The sequence below is a fragment of the Oryctolagus cuniculus genome, chromosome 10 (genome assembly GCF_051225735.1).
Source record: "Oryctolagus cuniculus isolate XC-2025 breed Fujian yellow rabbit chromosome 10, ASM5122573v1, whole genome shotgun sequence".
Classification (NCBI taxonomy): Eukaryota; Metazoa; Chordata; class Mammalia; order Lagomorpha; family Leporidae; genus Oryctolagus; species Oryctolagus cuniculus.
In genome coordinates, this window is record NC_142876.1 from 23,226,114 (window position 1) to 23,243,626 (window position 17,513).

Genomic DNA, 17,513 nt, shown 5'->3' on the forward strand with positions numbered 1-17,513 from the left:
TACATAAATAAATTCAGTGGGGGGAAAAAGCTTTATGAAATACAGTATTAGATTTAATTTGCCCATTGCCTACATTTTCAAAAGGCTTTTATTAAATAAAAACTTCTGGTGAAAATAATCTTATTTTCAAGGAAACAGTACCTGCTGTACATTTAACACTCAGCAAGTTTTGTTAAAATTTTGAAAGAAGTGGGGAAAAGAATGACATCAACAGTAATATAGATCGTCTTCCCTGCCTAAGTTTGAGAAATTAAGACCAAACATGGTCATTTCTTTTACTAACTTCTTGATCAGCAGGCCCAGAGAATGGAAGTCTGTAGGAGTATTTTTTAATGTTAACATTAATGTTAACAAAAGGTTAACTTCATATTAGAACATATTCCATATATTTTTCATACAGTTTTAAGCCTCTTTTTAACTCTAGTAGTTTTATAAAATCCAGAGGCTCTCAAAATCATCTGTAATGTAATATTTACCTTATGATAGTGTATACACTTTGAATTCCTACCGAAGTTTATAGTTACATACTGGAACACCAAAAAATAAAAATAAATCACCTAAGAACTATGTTGTCTGAGATTCTGCTTCCCTAATTCCATAGCACAATTATATAATTCCAACTTTACTTGTATCTATTAAACATGTTACAAAAATTAAATCTGATCTTTAAGTCTGAGACGGTCTTTTTTACTACTACATATTTCTTTATATGCTTTTAAAGCTTGTAAACTTGCCAACTCTTTAACGTTTAGATCACTTAATTTTTATCTGAACATTTAGGAGAATTTTAATTTTCTAGTTGGTTTTCAAAGAAAAAAAGTCAGGAAAATTCTAAGAAATGTTCCCTTACACATTAATTGCCTTGTTCACGTGACCAATATTCTATGTGGGAATGTGCTGTATTCTTTTAACAGATGAGTTTTTACTGAGAACACTAACTTGGCTAAATGTTTATGTTTGTTTGACAAAATACAACGACTTGGGGTGAAATAATGACGACTGTCTTCTGATGTCATCAGCTAACCGATGCAGGGATGAATACACAACAGGCAGTCATTTTCAAGTACATGAAAAACCCCTATTCTATAAGGCAAGGCTGACTGCCTGGGAGAAGTCATGCTTTTCTTTGTCCTTTACAGATGGCCATCACAGCAGTGACCCTTGGAGCTCCTCCAGTGGGATGAATCAGCCTGGCTACGGAGGAATGTTGGGCAATTCTTCTCATATTCCACAGTCTAGCAGCTACTGTAGCCTGCACCCACACGAACGTTTGGTAAGACAGCCTTACATGGGAGAGTGAGAACACAGCTAGTTTATGAAATCTCATGCCTGTCCTCCCATGCATGTGCACGAGGTCACTCACCGCAAGTAAATGCAAACAGGGTGCACGCCCATTGTCCTTAGAGTTGCATTGTTTCGTGATCAAACAGAATCAGATCACCTTCGCAGACCCTCCCAGATTCTCTGTCATTGTTCTTTTGTTTATTGTGTTTTGTTCTGTGCTTTCTAGATCACAGCATTGGCTTACTGCAGGACGTAAATACACACTGCATTTGAGTTGCAGGATTTCAGCTGTGGCAGGTCCTTGTTGTTTCTTTGCTCTAGGTTTGGAAGCCTGTGCTGCAGAGGTCAGAGTGTAGTTGGTGGACATTGCAAGGAGGTTACATGCCTCCCAGATGGGCCTTTCCATTTCCTCTTGGCCAGCTTGTGTCAGCTTTGACCTGCTGTGACACATCTGAAGGAACGAGTTCATGTTTTCTGTACACTCCTGTCAGTAACAGCAATCATGAGGTTTCTGCATAAACCTGCTGCCCAGTTTTCAGTTTGGAGCTTTGATTCCACACAGCTCAGCCTGGCACCGATCCTCTGATTTGCCTCATTCCAATTGAAAACTCTTGGGCTGTAGAAGCTAGGTCTTTCATCCGAAAGTTTCTTTGTCCATCACCTACGCTTATCCTTCCTGGTGTGGGTCTGTCCTGGAAGAAGGAGCTCATCTGACTGACTTTCTTAGCTTCAAAAATTATATCCCAGGATCCACATATGGATTAAAATCCATGATTAATTGGAGGAAAGAGCCTGCATTGTGGGTTTGGGGTACAGATACGATGGCCAAGCTCCAGCTGTTGCAGCCATTTGGGAGTGAACCAGTAGATGGAAGATAGATTTCTCTCTCTGTGTATCTATCTATCTATCTATCTACCTATCATAGATATCATATCTAGATAGATAGATAGATAGATACAAAATAAATTCATTATTTTTAAAGGATGGGAATAGCATAAAAATGTATGACTCTCAAATCCTACAAATGCAAAGGGTCTCGGAAAATCCAGGATCCTGGGTGGTGCGCACATCACTGCTGTTCATTTGATGGTTTTCCCCTTTGTTCTTGCATATCTATGTTTGTGATTCTTCATCTGTTTTGATAAAGCAAATAATGCTTTCTACATTTCTGTGTTCTTTCCTCTCTTTTGATCAACTACTGCAAATTTAGAAAAGGTATCTTATACTCGGAAAAATTCCTGACATTAAGATTCCTGAGCAGGGACTGGCGCTGTGGCATAATTTGCTGAGCCTCCGTCCATGGTGCCGGAATCTCATATGGGTGCCAGTTCATGTCTCGGCTGCTCCTTTTCCAATCCAGCTCTCAGTTTATGGCCTGGGAAGACAGTAGAAGATGGCTCAAGTGTTTGGTCCCCTGCACCCACATGGGAGACCCAGAAGAAGCTCCTGGCTTCAGATCTGCCCAGCCCCAGCTGTTGCGGCCATTTGGGGAGTGAACCAGCTTATGATGGTTCATTTTGGCTCTCCTTCTCTCTGTCTGTAACTCTGCCTTTCAAATAAATAAAGAAAATTAAAAACAAACAACTGAAACAAAAGAAAGCCAGATTTTTGAGGAGGCATTTGCCCAGCAGCTAAGATGCTGGTTGAGATACCTGCATCCCACATTGGAGAGCCTGGCTTTGATACTGGCTCAGGTTCCTGACTCCAGCTTCCTATAAATGCAGACCTTGAGCAGCAGTGGAGATGTAGGATGCAACTGAGTTTCTGTGACCCATGTGGGAGACCTGAATTGAGGTCCCTTCCTGTCGTCGGCACAGCCCAGTCCCTGCCATGGCAAGCATTGGCGGTAGGACTAACATATGGAAATTCTATTTCTCTCTCTCTCTCTCTCTCTCTCTCTCTCTCTCTTTCTCTGTTTCTCATAAATAAACAAAAGATTTCTGATATCATTGAACTTTGAGAAGATATCTTTATTTGATCCTAGTGACATAGATATCACATAGTGTTACTCTGTACAGTCCTGACAGGCAGAGGTGACGATGGAGTTAGCCTTTTTGTATCATCTCCTGAGTTCATAGCTATAAATCACAAAATGTCTCAAATTTCAGCACATTTGCAGTAAGTAGTGAATGACTTACTTCCTTATTTCCTCTTCCTCTACCTCCTACTTGAAGGGATTAGAATGAAAGCTTTGAGAAATGTTAACTATTATTAATCTAGAATTTCTTTGGACTAACATTTTGACTTCCCCAGCATCATTTTTTACTTCTTTGAGGACTGATGATCAAAACTATATGTGCTGTATGAGCATAGAAAGTTTTGATTGAAAATAAAAAAGTTTTTTGAAAAAAAAATTTTTTTTTGGACAGGCAGAGTTAAACAGTGAAAGAGAGAGAGACAGAGAGAAAGGTCTTCCTTTTCCATTGGTTCACCCCTGCAATGGCTGCCATGGCCAACGCACTGCAGCCGTCGCATTGTGCCAATCCAAAGCCAGGAGCCAGGTGCTTCCTTCTGGTTTCCCATGTGGGTGCAAGGCCCAAGGACCTGGGCCATCCTCCACTGCACTCCTGGGCCACAGCAGAGAGCTGGACTGGAAGAGGAGCAACCAGGACAGAATTCAGCTTCCCAACCAGGACTAGAACCCGGGGTGCCAGCGCTGCAGGCGGAGGATTAGCCAAGTGAGCCGTGGTGCCAGCCTGGAATTTTGTTTTTTTTTTAAGTCAGTCATTTGACTTTTATTTGTAGGGGGATCAGGGGAAATTCTTTTACTTGGTTTTATTTGCAATACAGAGACAGAGAGCTCCTGTCTGCTGGTTTACTACTCAAATGTTTGCAATAGCCAGAGCTGGCCTGGGCCAAAGCCAGAAGCCAGGAACTCAATCCAAGTCTTCCCTAATGGGCAGCAGGGACACAACCACTTGATCCATCATCACCTGCTGCCCTCCAGAGTCTGCATTAGCAAGAAGCTGGAATTAGGAGCCAGAGCCAGGACTGAGATTCAGACACTGTGAAATTGAGATGGGATGCAGATATCCCAACAGACATCTTAACTGCTAGGCCTGCCCCTGTTTTACTTTTTAACATTCTTCTCTCCCTATGTTTCTTTCTTTTTCTATCTTACTTTAGAATTTCGAATGAGGTGATTTGACTTTATCGCAATCAGGGTCACTGGATGGGGAGTATCTTTAAATTGTACTCAAATGCACAGAGAGGCAAAGCTGAAACTAACTACATGCCTTTTAGGAGTTTAGCTAAACCAAAACATATTATCAACCAGGGAGAAAGATTATTTTGAAAAATTAACCTGTTTGGCTGCATCAGAAGCTGTATTTGTAATTGTCATTTACCCATCAGAAAGCATGGAGTTTTCATGGTTAATATCATCAGTTAACAAATTTTAGAGAATTTTAAGGTGTAAATGAGTGGAGTGCCTGCTTATGTATCCTAATGAATTTTCCCATCAAGAGTGAAACTATTGAATTATTGCATGTAGTTTTCATTGTAATTTCAGGATTTAATCATGTGAAAATCTCACTGAAGTAACTGAGGAACCTGACGCTGATGGAGAATAATGTCGAATTACAGTAGCTGTTGGTGTCCTTTCACTGAAAAATAATGGTAGCTTGTTACAATTTTAGTCCCTCAGCGTCTGGCTACTCCCATCCTGAACAAAGGGGTAATTCACGAAAAGAGAGCTTTCCCTAGATTATTTTGGTTATACTTTGGCCAAGTTAGTATTATCTGTCAAGGTAGAACATTTTAGAAACATGATTGCCCTCTCCACTTCAGACCATGTTATCATAGAATGGGTAATTATGAAGCTTAAAGTCCACGTAGTTCAGTACTGACTATCAAGTCATCAATCTTAAGTCTTTTAAGATTCCATGTTCAGCCTGTACAAGTAATCGCGACTACATTACAGAAACACACACAAAATCACACAGATGAGTAGAGTTTCAATAAGGCTTTCTGATGGGTTGTTGCAGAATATTGAAGTTTGGACAGACTTGGCAAAGCTCTATTTAAAAATAAGATGGAGTCCTCCCTGTCTGGTGTGATTTAGGCCTGGTCTTTGAAGTACAGAATGAAATAATCTTAGGAATTGATAATTTTAGTACAAACAGAAGTTCTGCTATCTTTTATTTTTGTAGCAGAAACCTTAGCCAAGCAGTTCTCAACAAGGAGTGATTTTGCCCTTGAGGGACCATTTATTAGTGTCTGAAAATGCTTTGCTGTTGTTGTGCTTACATCCTGTGGGTAGGTGCTCCTGGAATCCAGTGGGTAGAGGCCCACGCCAGCGGTAAACTTGCTGTGATGCACAGGGGAGTTCCCACAGCGAAGAATTGAGCACAAAAGATTCATGTGGTCAAGGGTGTGAATGCCCAAGGCATCATTCTGTTCTTAGTATTTGGTCCCAGATATTTTTCTAAATTTAAATGATCAACTCAAATAGAGATTTTTAAAAAGTCATTATTGGAAACATTTTCAACACTTATGTTATCAATAGACTCTAAAAACACTCTTGAAGGCCGGTGCCGTGGCTCACTTGGCTAATCCTCTGTCTGCAGTGCTGGCTCCCTGGGTTCTAGTCCCGGTTGGGGTGCCAGATTCTGTCCCAGTTGCTCCTCTTCCAGTCCAGCTCTCTGCTGTGGAGGATGGCCCAAGCGCTTGGGCCCTGCACCCGCATGGGAGACCGGGAGGAAGGACCTGGTTCCTGGCTTTGAATCAGCTCAGCGTGCCGGCCATAGCGGCCATTTGAGGGGTGAACCAACGGAAGGAAGACCTTTCTCTCTGTCTCTTTCTCTCTCTCTCACTAACTCTGCCTGTCAAAAAAACAAAACAAAACAAAACAAAAAAAACAACTCTCTGCTTTTGTACCAACCAGAGCATACTTTAATAACTAGAGTGATGGAGCTGACACTGTGGCTTAGCAGGTAGGGCTGCTGCCTGCAGTGCTGGCAACCCATATAGTCGCCGGTTCAAGTCCCAGCTGCTCCACTTCCAATCCAGTTCTTTGCTATGGCCTGGGAAAGCAGTAGAAGGTGGCCCAAATCCTTGGGCCCCTGCACCCATGTGGGAGACCTGGAAGAGGCTCCTGGCTCCTGGCTTTGAATAGGCACAGCTCCAGCAATTGCAACCAAGTGGGAGTGAACCAGCGGATGGAAGACCTCTCTCTCTCTGCCCCTCCTTCTCTCTCTGTTACTCTGACTTTCAAATAAATAAATTAATTTAAAAAAAAAAAAGACTTAAGAGGACTTTCTTGTTTTTTTTTTTTTAATTTTTGACAGGCAGAGTGGACAGTGAGAGAGAGAGACAGAGAGAGAAAGGTCTTCCTTTGCCGTTGGTTCACCCTCCAATGGCCGCCGCTGCAGCCAGCGCACCGCGCTGATCCGATGGCAGGAGCCAGGAGCCAGGTGCTTTTCCTGGTCTCCCATGGGGTGCAGGGCCCAAGCACCTGGGCCATCCTCCACTGCACTCCCTGGCCATAGCAGAGAGCTGGCCTGGAAGAGGGGCAACCGGGACAGAATCCGGCGCCCCGACTGGGACTAGAACCCGGTGTGCCAGCGCCGCAAGGTGGAGGATTAGCCTAGTGAGCCCCGGCGCCGGCCGGGAGATACTGTTCTTAGCCTGGTGCCTAAAGTTCATCATAAAATCCTCCAAAAGAGACATTATTTACATATCACTGATGTTATCTCTAGTGTATTTATTATCTTTCTAAGTGGCAGCAGTTTTGAAAATAGTTTCATTGTAAAATAATCTAGTTCTAAATGTCAGTTCTTTGAGCCTTTAATTTTTGATTAGTCTCTAAAAATAACTGACTTACATGGATTACATTGGTTTCCACATTAAGATCTGCAGGAATTAATTTTTACTTCTCTTCTCTGAACTCAATATTAACCCAAAGTCAGTCGAATCCAAAAGTTTTCACTGACAATTCTTTTAACTGTCTCATTTTGTGATTATTATAGTTACTCAATTTTTTGTAACCCCTTTCCTCTTTTTTTAAAATGTTTACATACTGGTTTATACTTGTTCTTCAGAAATTCAGCAAAGAATAGAGCTGTAGAAGAAGAATCAAACCTTCTCTTTCATTTTGCCTTTCCATATTCTGTTGTTTTTTGTTGTTGTTGTTTTTTTTTTTTTTTTTTTTTTTCTGTTCCACTTTATTAGTCTTTAGCTCCAGAGCAGAAATAGCTCTGTCTGGTCATCTGCATTTACTGGTAAGTGGTTTATCCAGTCTTTCAAGTTATCTGTACTTCAGGATGGGCCCACTCTATTATCTTTCAGAGAAAATTTCATGGGCTACTTGGGATATATTTTGTGTGACAAGTAGAAATGAATTTAACAGGTGGCCTGAGGAATGTTTTGGTCAAGGAAGGAGGTCCATGAAATTGAAAAGTTTGGAATGCATTCTCGGGAACTTGGGGAGGTTTAAAGGGATCATGTCAGTTTTTTCACTGAAGTCTTTCAAGTTGGACTATTTTGGGTGCAGAGGTAATATCTTCATAGACATCCATGTGTCATTGACAGACTTAGGTCTGAAATGTAGATTCATTGTTGGGACTGTTATCTCTCAAATAAGCCATATTTCAGTCCACATTTACCAAGTTCTAACTGATAACCAGCTGTTCTGAGCATGTAGTGTGATTATGTGTTCAGTACTCAGCCATAAGTGGTGAGCAGTGCACAGTGTGGGCTCTGTCCCTCCCCTTGAAGAGCTCACCATGTATGAGTAAAGGCAGAAATGGACTTGACGGATGAAAGGTGGCAAATCGTTAAGTGTTAACTGGCATGGTACAAAATGAAAGTGCCTTCAGATTGTGGACAAGCTGGAAGTGGGAGTGGAATCTTTAAGCAAGCAGTTGAACCTACAGTGGGTCTTGCAAAACTAAACGGGACAATAGCAAGAAAATGGTTTTTTTCTCCTTGTGGAAAAATGCTGGGGCTTGAAGTACCCCTGTCAGCCTCATATTCAATTTCTAATTTGAAATTAAACAATTACAGCAGCATCTCTAGTAATATATTAAAGATCCTAGTCCTTTTATATGTTACATATGAGAAAAAAGTTTATTTAGCTTAAATATTTTCTTTTCATAGCCATAATACAATTACATAATGTCTATGAGAATAACTTTTTAAGCTACTTTTTATTTTAAAAAGTAAAAAAGCTCCAGGTGCCCATCTAAATGAGCATGCCTCTTATGGGGATTTTCTCATTCCCAAGCAGATGAGTGGATAGTAACTAATTGCCCACCCTAGGGGCACTGTGATAGGCCCAGGAAAAAGTAGTTTCTTTGACTAACTAGGATAGTAATGGAACTTAAAAGCCACACCTTCAAGCAGGTGATTTATTGAACACGTGGTTCTTCTTTCCTAGCCAGCTATAAGGTGGAGCTAATGGGAAGAGTATTTAAAAAAAAAAAAAAAAAAACAACACAAAGTGAAATATGTCATTCTTGGTTCTAGTTTAATTCAGTATAATCATTGGTTTAAGGCTTCACTTATTGATGCTTTAAACAGATATTTAATCATTCATGCGCTTTTTTTTTTAATTTACCTTTTCATTCTTGCTGCTAGAGTTTAGGTACATGATCCAATTTGTCAGGAAGATTTGACATTGACTCCTTTTTTGCCATTTAGTGTCCAGCACGTCAGGATGAACTGTGATGTGAATGTATGGGTCCTGATGTTGTTTTATTCATTCTTTAGTGGAATTTTTGTCATATCAATAGCCAATTCCCCCATCATCCCCCAAATAATAACAGAGATGGTCTTTTATGTAGCTGCTATCTCAAAGATGATTTTAAGCAGTAATATGTAGATTTAGAGATTGTGATCATTTCTTCATGTCCTACATTACCATTTTATTCCTCTTCATTTGATGCAAACCCAAACCAACTAACTATGTCTGTGTTTTATAATTTGAAAAATGAAAGCTGTCAGATCTAAGCAAGATGTTGTCTTGACTATTTTGAAATTCTAGAATCTGTCTTCATTGCAAAGTGGAGAGTGCTGAGAGAACTATTAGAAAGCTAACTTGCTAAATATGCTGTGATTGAATGGCCTACTTTTTCTGTGTCTCACTACAGAGCTATCCATCACACTCCTCAGCAGACATCAATTCCAGTCTTCCTCCGATGTCCACTTTCCATCGTAGTGGTACAAACCATTACAGCACCTCTTCCTGTACACCTCCTGCCAACGGGACAGACAGTATAATGGGTGAGTCACAGAAATGCCAATTCCAACGTTCAGTCAATGTCAGGGTTGAATACTGAAGGGCCTCTATCCCCTCTCATAACTGAACAGCATTTAGGCAATAAATATTTGTCACACAATTGAATGAACAAACAAATGAGCCAAACAGAAATAATCACTGGCCTGACCAAAATCCCTTCTTTTTCCTTCACAAGAAACTAAAACTTGACTACTTTGTCCATTGTGAGTCAGTATATTGAATAAGGCTTAAATAGACCCACGTTCCCTTGCTTCTCACACTCTCAAACAGTAATGTGAACTTTCCATGACAGGAGCCATGGAAGACTAGTGACCCACGGACACACTGGCTCTTAATAGTAGTCACTGGCCTCTTCCCAATAGCATTCACCACGCTGAGCTCTTAACCATGGCGTGCCACTGTCTTCTGAAGACAAGCATATGTGAAATTCTCAGGTGACTATTAATAACTAGATGAGCCTGACCTTCTAAAGAATGTGGCATTGCACAGCCCTTCCCAAGAGCAGTGTTTGCTCGTTTACAAGAGAGGAGATGTCTGAGCATCAGTGGGCCAGAAGTTCGGTGCTTTCCTTCAGGCAAATTCGCTAATGAGTTAAGACCAAGAGGAATGCCGCTGCCAGTGAACAGAGTCATCACCCTCTCATTCCTCATGGTGTGCACTGTGGTTCTGTCCCTGGGAAGGATGATTTCCCCACCAGCACCTGGTCCGCAAGGGAAGAGCTCGACAGGAGGGCACGTTGGGCTGGTGGGAAGACAGCTCCCTGCCACTGAGTCTGCCTTGGTAACCTTGGCATTCAGTTGAGCCTTATCCTGGTGCTCCTGGGTCTTACTGTAGCCTCAGATTTCACTGGTTGCCTCTCATGCTGATTCTAGCTCTAGCCCATACCTGACCTGAGCCAAATTCCATTCGCAGAGGGTTACTGATGACAGCATTCAGGGTGTTTTCTAAGAGAAGATCATGCTACTGTTCATTGCTCTTAGTTCTTCAGTGTCTCCCTTTTCTATAGGTGGTCTGTCTGTAGGACTTTGGGAAGTGGTGTGAATCACTTATGTGGGAGAGATTTTGATGAAGGAGAAAAGATGTGTTTTGAAATGTTACAAATATAATTTCGGCCTGAGTGATACCCTCTCTGCTTATTCAGTAATATATTTCACATTTGAGCTGAGCCATCGGGCGGCCCTCTGCTGTCATGTCTCACTAAGAAGCAGATTTAACAAGAGTTTCCATTTTTGTAACTTTCCATAACAAAGCTCCTTACAAATGGGCTGCATCCATTTGACCTTGGAGAATTCTGGACAGAGGTTACATGGAGAAATGTTTGTTAACTATCAATGCAGTTTGGACAAACTTGAAAAACAAGAAGAAAGAAAGAAAAGTGCAGAACTGAAAGAGTGAGAAAAGCATATTTCACTTCAATGCGGTTTGACAGATGGAAAGCCCCTTTCTGCAGTCATGAGGTCTTGATATAAAGGAGGATGACCGGTCATTCATTCTCTTGCATGACAGATTTCCTGTCTGCTCGTGGTTTGAGTAATTTTCTTTTTTAGGAAGGTATGAAGGTGGAGCAAAACCATGAGTTGAGGAAAACATACTCATGCAGTGTTTGAAAAAAAGTTCAGTCGATTGATTTGCCATTTTTTCTGGCATAGAGTCACCATGACTGTGAACAAAGAGATGTTATGAGATGGTGTTAAGCACTCAATGTAAATTGGGGGTAGCTGACTCTCAGTGGGAACAAGATCTGCTTGGTTGTGGCTGGCTGTCCCAACGTTAGCTTGAGGATGAACAGGAGCATCTCCTCAGGGGGCCTGGGCAGAGTGGAACAGAAATGCCTGGCACATGCCTAGGACTCTGCTGCATACTAAGGATGGACTTCACTTGGTACAGACCACGGACTGTGCTTACGGGTTTAGACAATATTAGGGAAGCTATAATTTCAAAAGAGAAAAGCAGAAGATTTTTGAAACCCCAAAAAGAGCTTTGAGGGGATTTTGTTACATAAATTGTTTCATTGGAATGGGTGTGCTTATCAAAATCCACATTCAGAATGGGAAAAGATCTCATCAGAAATCATACATAAAGGAGTAGACCCTTGTTACTTTGCATAAATACAGATGTTAATTTATTACAGATTATTTCTTTCATGTTCTCCAATGCCTAGAGTGAAAATAAAGAGGAAAACTTAAGGATATTAGTGAGGGTTTATATTGCAAGGTGTCTGGGTGGCTCATGTTTCTATAGCACTTTCATTCTCCTAGCCTTCGCTTTGGTTATCAGAGCGTGGTTGAAGTCGGCGATGGCGGCATGTCGGTATAACGAGAAGAGAAGTTTTCTCTTCTGATGTTAGTAATACTTCCCTAACAGACTGTATGGATTAATAGGATACAGCTGTAGACTTTTGAAAATATTTGGCATATCCTCACTCATTCTGAAATACAGGAAATAAAGAAATATTACGTTGCCTGTTTCTCAAAGGACAAACAGAGCTAATTAAATAATTGGTAAATGGGGAACACATAGCCTGCCACATGTTTGAGATTACACACATGATTCTGTCGAAAATGACTGCAAGCAACACTAATGCCATAAGAATGGGGTTCAAGCGCTGACGCATGGACATCACATTTTTCACATTTTCTTGGTGAAAAGCTGCAGGGCGGGGTGCACGCTTAGGGAGTTGCTTTTATTCCTGTGTGGAAGAAGACCCATGCCCTGTGTCTTGGTTTCCTGTGATAATATGTCTTCCTGGCGGTGACTAGTTGTGCAGAGCTGAGGGTAGAAGAGGGAGATGCAAGCTCTCAGATCACTAGAAGGTGCCTTCTTGGAACCACAGTCCCAACCCTCTAGTTCTGCCTCTGTGTCTCCAGGAGAGAAGACGATGAGTGGGGTGTGTTACTTGTTTGACTGGGAGGAGAGATTGCTTTGTTTTCATTTGTTCTTTAATGCCCAAAATCTTTTTTTGGAGACACCCTTAAGAATGATAGTGCTTGGGTCAAGTGCATTAATGAGGCTGTTCTTTCTTTAAAGGACATGTTTGCCCCTGGATCTTTAAGAGAACTGTCGAGTCAGACGTTCTCCATGTGGCATATGCTCCGCAGCCTTTCTCTCGAGCTGTACTAGAGAGTCTGGAGATTCACAAACATTTCTGAGGAGAAGGGTCTCTTAACACCAGACAGTTGTAGGAAGTTGGTACCTAGGGTCTAGCTGGGATTTGCAGTAGTACTGTGTGGGTAACACACAGTTAAGGAGAGAAACTGTCAGGGGGCTCTAGGAATTACTGGAATCACACCCCTTCCACTGGTTTCCTAAAACCTTTTCCGTGTTCTGCTGCTGGCGTGTGTCTCAGAAGGAGCACAGTCCAGTTCTACATCCGAGCATGTGCGCAGAGAAGCATGGGTAGGGCGTTAGATAACAGAGCTGCCTGCAGGATAATAACCATTCACATTTTGCTATCCATGTATTTCCTTCCTACCTGCAGTGCTAGCCAGTAGCCCTTCCTGATCCAAAGGAGTGAAAGGACCCCCTGCTTCTCAAGGATGAGAATACTGTAGCCCCCCACTGAGAGATACCATCTGTATACATTGCAGGGTGTGACCCCTTGTGGTTTGAGTCTACACATCCTCTCCTCCCCTCAAAGGGAATTCTGCATGTAACTAACATAGTGGTTATAATAGCTATTGTTGTTTTATTAGTCTTTAACTGGTCTCTTTTCTCATGCTTGGTATTTCCCATGTTTTTAAACCTCAAACCAAATAGTGTTGAAGGAACCGACTACCAAGATTGATTTAAAACACCATATGCTAAACATTACCCTGGAATATCTATCCGGTCCATGAATTAATCTGCCTTACAACTTTCACTTCTAATGACATGTTTGTACGACACGATGCATTTTAGGATGTGGCTTTCCTAGTAGAAACATGACGTCCTTTTCCCCTTGAGGACTTGGTTTCACAGTAATTTTATTATTAGAGTAGTCACATAATAGTCACTTTGTATTTTACAAGAATCTTGAGCCCTCAAATACACTTGGGTGATGAACAGGCACAGTGCATCAGAGTAATAGGAATTTTATCCAGAAGGTCAGGGCATCATAATTACAGGACCACCAGTGGAGAACAATAAACTCATTTGATTTAAGTCTTCTCCTCCATTTCCTGCTCACGAACTTGAGCCCTCACCCCCATCCCCTTTTCTCCTGAATTCCCAGGAGTCCATCCCAGCAAACATTAGTGCACTGTAGCCTGTATTTGAGTTTTTATTCTGAAAGTACAGTTGTAGTAGGAGTGCTGGAATTGTTCCCTTCTTTATCATCTTCAGAGACAAGTTCATGGCATTGTTATGCTGCTTCTAATGGTTTATAACAAGAGGGTCATTCAGACAGAGTTCTGAGATACCTCGTTGTGAAGCAGCCTGCGTCTCTCAGACAAACTCTGGAATTGTGAGTCCTGTTCCTTTGATGTCTTCCTGAGTTCCCAGGCTGAGGTGAGGGGTGTGATTTGGGGGAACGCCTTTTCCAAATTCTGACTTTCGGGAGCTGATCCCCAGACACCTCTCGTCCTGGTGTATTGTGTAGGGTGTGTTCTGATGGGAGCTACCATTTCCCCAGAGCTGGGATTGAGACACAGGGTGGTCCAATTTGTAGCCCAAGATACAAAACCCCTCTTTCTGCTTCATCTTGTAGCCAACAATAGCACCTGTTTGCAAGCTCTCCAAACACTGCTTGGGTAGCTTGGAAGTGTTGACTATTCCTACAGAATTACAGTTCCTCCTAATAACTGTTAGTCTTCATTTGATATTTGTGTTACGGCTCTACTTAGAGACGATTATATTTTCTCTTAAGCAAGTCGAATTGATTAGAAGAAAAATTGCCTAAGAAATCCACATGGCCTTTACTAAGTTAAGGCAACAGTTTTCATCTTTACTTTGGACATTTTGGCAATCTCCAACAATGTAAGTTGACAAAAACTTGGGCCTAAAATGGTAATTAAGTCCTAGGACATTGAAGCCAAAAAGATGGCTTTGATCTGTGTTTTGCTAAACATGACCCATTTCTCCGTGCAAAACAAATTATACCATTTGAGAATTAAAAATATATTTACTTTCTGATTATTTATGCCCTTTGATAGATCAGCCACATACAGAAAGAGAGAAATCTATTAGAGAGGACCCATGTAGTGTTAATGTGTTCAGGGAATCTGGAAAATGTGTCTTCTCCAGTGTTTCCTGGGACAGAACAAAAGGCATTCCAAGTGAAAGGGAAAACTGGCCCCAATAAACTGCTTTGAAATTTAAGCCCGTGGGTTTGGCTGTCCAGCTGTTACAAGGTAAAATGGCTTCATGTTAAAAAATAGTCCGTTCTTATCAGTGGCTTCCATGAGTAGCCTTTGTAGTTTTCTGAAACATTTTCATGACAAGATGAAGTAAGGAGTTGATTTGCTTTTTATTGCACTTCCTGAGTTTTCCTACCTCCCTGGATAAAATGGATACTAATAGGTTTTCTTAGAAAGGTGTAGTATTAAAAAAAATCATAATGATATTATCTTTTCTCTCCTAAACTTTAATCATGTCATATATATCATTTATGTTTTAAATATTCCTAAAGTATTCTTCTTGGTTTTCAATTTTGTTTTGTCTCATAAAAATACCAGAAAATACTTTTCTAAATGTATTATCTTCATTTTAAAATTGTTAAAAAAAAAATGAGTGTTTTGAAAGCCACTACTGTAGCAAAGTTTATCTGTAAATGAAACAATAGCTTGTTCTCTTTTGGTGTAGGCTCTTTGTTAGATAACTAGATTGTTTTTTCCAGTTTGGCTCTGAAATTCATGAAGATCTATATTCAAATCAAGCAGATACCACAAACCATTTTGGCTGCTAAATCTAATTTGTAGGTGTATTATAATGAAGAGATAATATTTCTTTTAGGAAAAAAAAAAGATCGTTACCCCCAAATATCATGGTGATGGAGTCCAAAAAATAAAATGTTGATGCCATCTACATTTTCAGATTTTTGCTATTTTCTCTTTAGGTTTTAAAGAACTCCTTAATACATAAATACTTCTTATTTTTCACACTAGATATAATTTGTTACCATTTATTGTATTAAATATTTTTAATACTCTTGATATCTGACTTACTTCCATGAACTCAATTGTATATCAGATCTTTATTTCAAATAATGTGCTTATCCTTATACATATAATCTTTAATACTAAGTAGCTCATTATCTTTTAAATATAAATTTATGGTAAAGAAGAGATTTGTTTTGTCAGAAGGTAATTATGCTTTTTAATCATATTCCAGTTTTCTCTCAGTATTTCAGTAATTAAAAAATAAAAGTGAGTGTAGATGTCTTAACCCAAGTAAAGCATAAATCAAAAGATTAAGTGACATGGCCAACAGGTAAATATGTAAAAATAACAAGCATAGTTTAATTATGCTAAGTAGAGGTCAGGAGAATGAAATTATGACCTAGAAAAGCAGAGAACTTGACTACTGGACATCTGGCCCCACCACTGAGATTTACAAATTATGTTGGTGTGTTTGTCGGAAAGGGGTCTCTTGGTTCAAGAGCAGAGATGGAAATCTTTAACTGTGTTGCATGCACTGAAATTGCACTTGGGTTCTTCAGTTGACTTCAGATTTCCTGTATCTTGTTTTATAAAACAGTGATACATATCTTCCCCTGGAACTTTAATAGCTTTTGTTTAAGTACTGTGGCTATTTGCTCATTTGGAAACCTTAATAAATGCAACCTTCCCTAAGTTACAGTCATTGTGGTAACACTGACAAGCTCTGAAGAACACTAGCCAGCCCAATATGCCTCTTCATTGTACATATGTGTCGAATAGAGCTAACTTTGAATGAAGATGGTAGAGCAGGTGGGCATTATTGGCACAGTGGTCTAAGCCACCACTTAGGATGCTGACATCCCACATTGGATTGCCTGGTTTGAGCTTCAACTACTCTGCTTCAGATCTAGCTTTCTGCTGATACTTCGGGGAGGCAGCAGTTGATGATGGCTTAAGTACTTGAACTCCTGACACCCATGTGGGAGACATGGATGGAGTTCCAGGAACCTGTCTTCAGCATGGCCCAGCCCTGGCTGTTTTAGGCATTTGGGAAGTTAACCAACAGTTAAATGATCTCTCTCTGTCTCTCTCCTTTTCTGCCTTTCAATTAAATAAACATTAAACATAAAAGATGGTAGAGATAAGCTTCATAAATATGTACTTACTATATTTCTGGAATTTAAGGCCATATTACCTTTTAGTTGCCTAATAGTTCAAATATTTTTAGTGTGAACACAAACTTAAATACATAGAGAATATGTTACTTAAGATATTGAAAATGGAGAGAGCATGTAGCCTGATTGTTAAGGCGCCTGCATTCCACATCAAAGTGCCTGACTTCAGTTCCTAGTTGGGTTCCTGACTCCAGGCTTCCTGCAGTACAGACCCTGGGAGGCAGCCATGATGGCTCAAGTAGTTTAGTCCCTGTCACCCATGGAGGAGACACAGGTTGAGTTCTGAGATCCTGGCTGCAGTCCCGAGAGTGGTGGGGCATATGGGGAGTGACTTGGTAGATGGGAGGTCTTGTTCTCTCCAGTCTCTCCGTCTCTTTGTTTCTCTGCCTCTCAATTTAAGTATACATATATACATACACATACACACACACACCACACACACACACATATATATATATAAATTTTCTGTTAGCCAGACTTGTTATAGATGTTTTTTCGCCTTATTTCTCATTTATTCTGGAATTTTAAAAAGAATGCCCATTTTGCTGTGTATTAAATTTTTATTGATTTCAAAACAGACATAAATTATTTGTGACAATAATTCCAATTGTGACATAAAAATATAAAGGAGAGCTGAATCTTGGGGGCTGCAGAGACCTGAAGGTACTGCACGCTTCTGAGTGATAAATGTCAATGGCAGCTTGCTACCATTCCTCATTACAATACTCATGAGCTACAAGG

General features: G+C 40.5%; 1 protein-coding gene across 50 annotated transcripts in view; it reads left to right on the forward strand.

Moving 5' to 3' along the window:
* Window positions 1–17,513, forward strand: part of TCF4 (transcription factor 4) — a 386,580-nt gene that overhangs the window by 330,656 nt on the left and 38,411 nt on the right. For all 50 annotated transcript variants that reach the window (XM_051851926.3, XM_070050130.2, XM_070050128.2 and 47 more), the window contains 2 exons: window positions 1,140–1,273; window positions 9,375–9,507. In XM_051851926.3, the coding sequence (XP_051707886.1) occupies window positions 1,140–1,273; window positions 9,375–9,507 (267 nt within the window). The remainder of the gene's footprint in view (window positions 1–1,139; window positions 1,274–9,374; window positions 9,508–17,513) is intronic.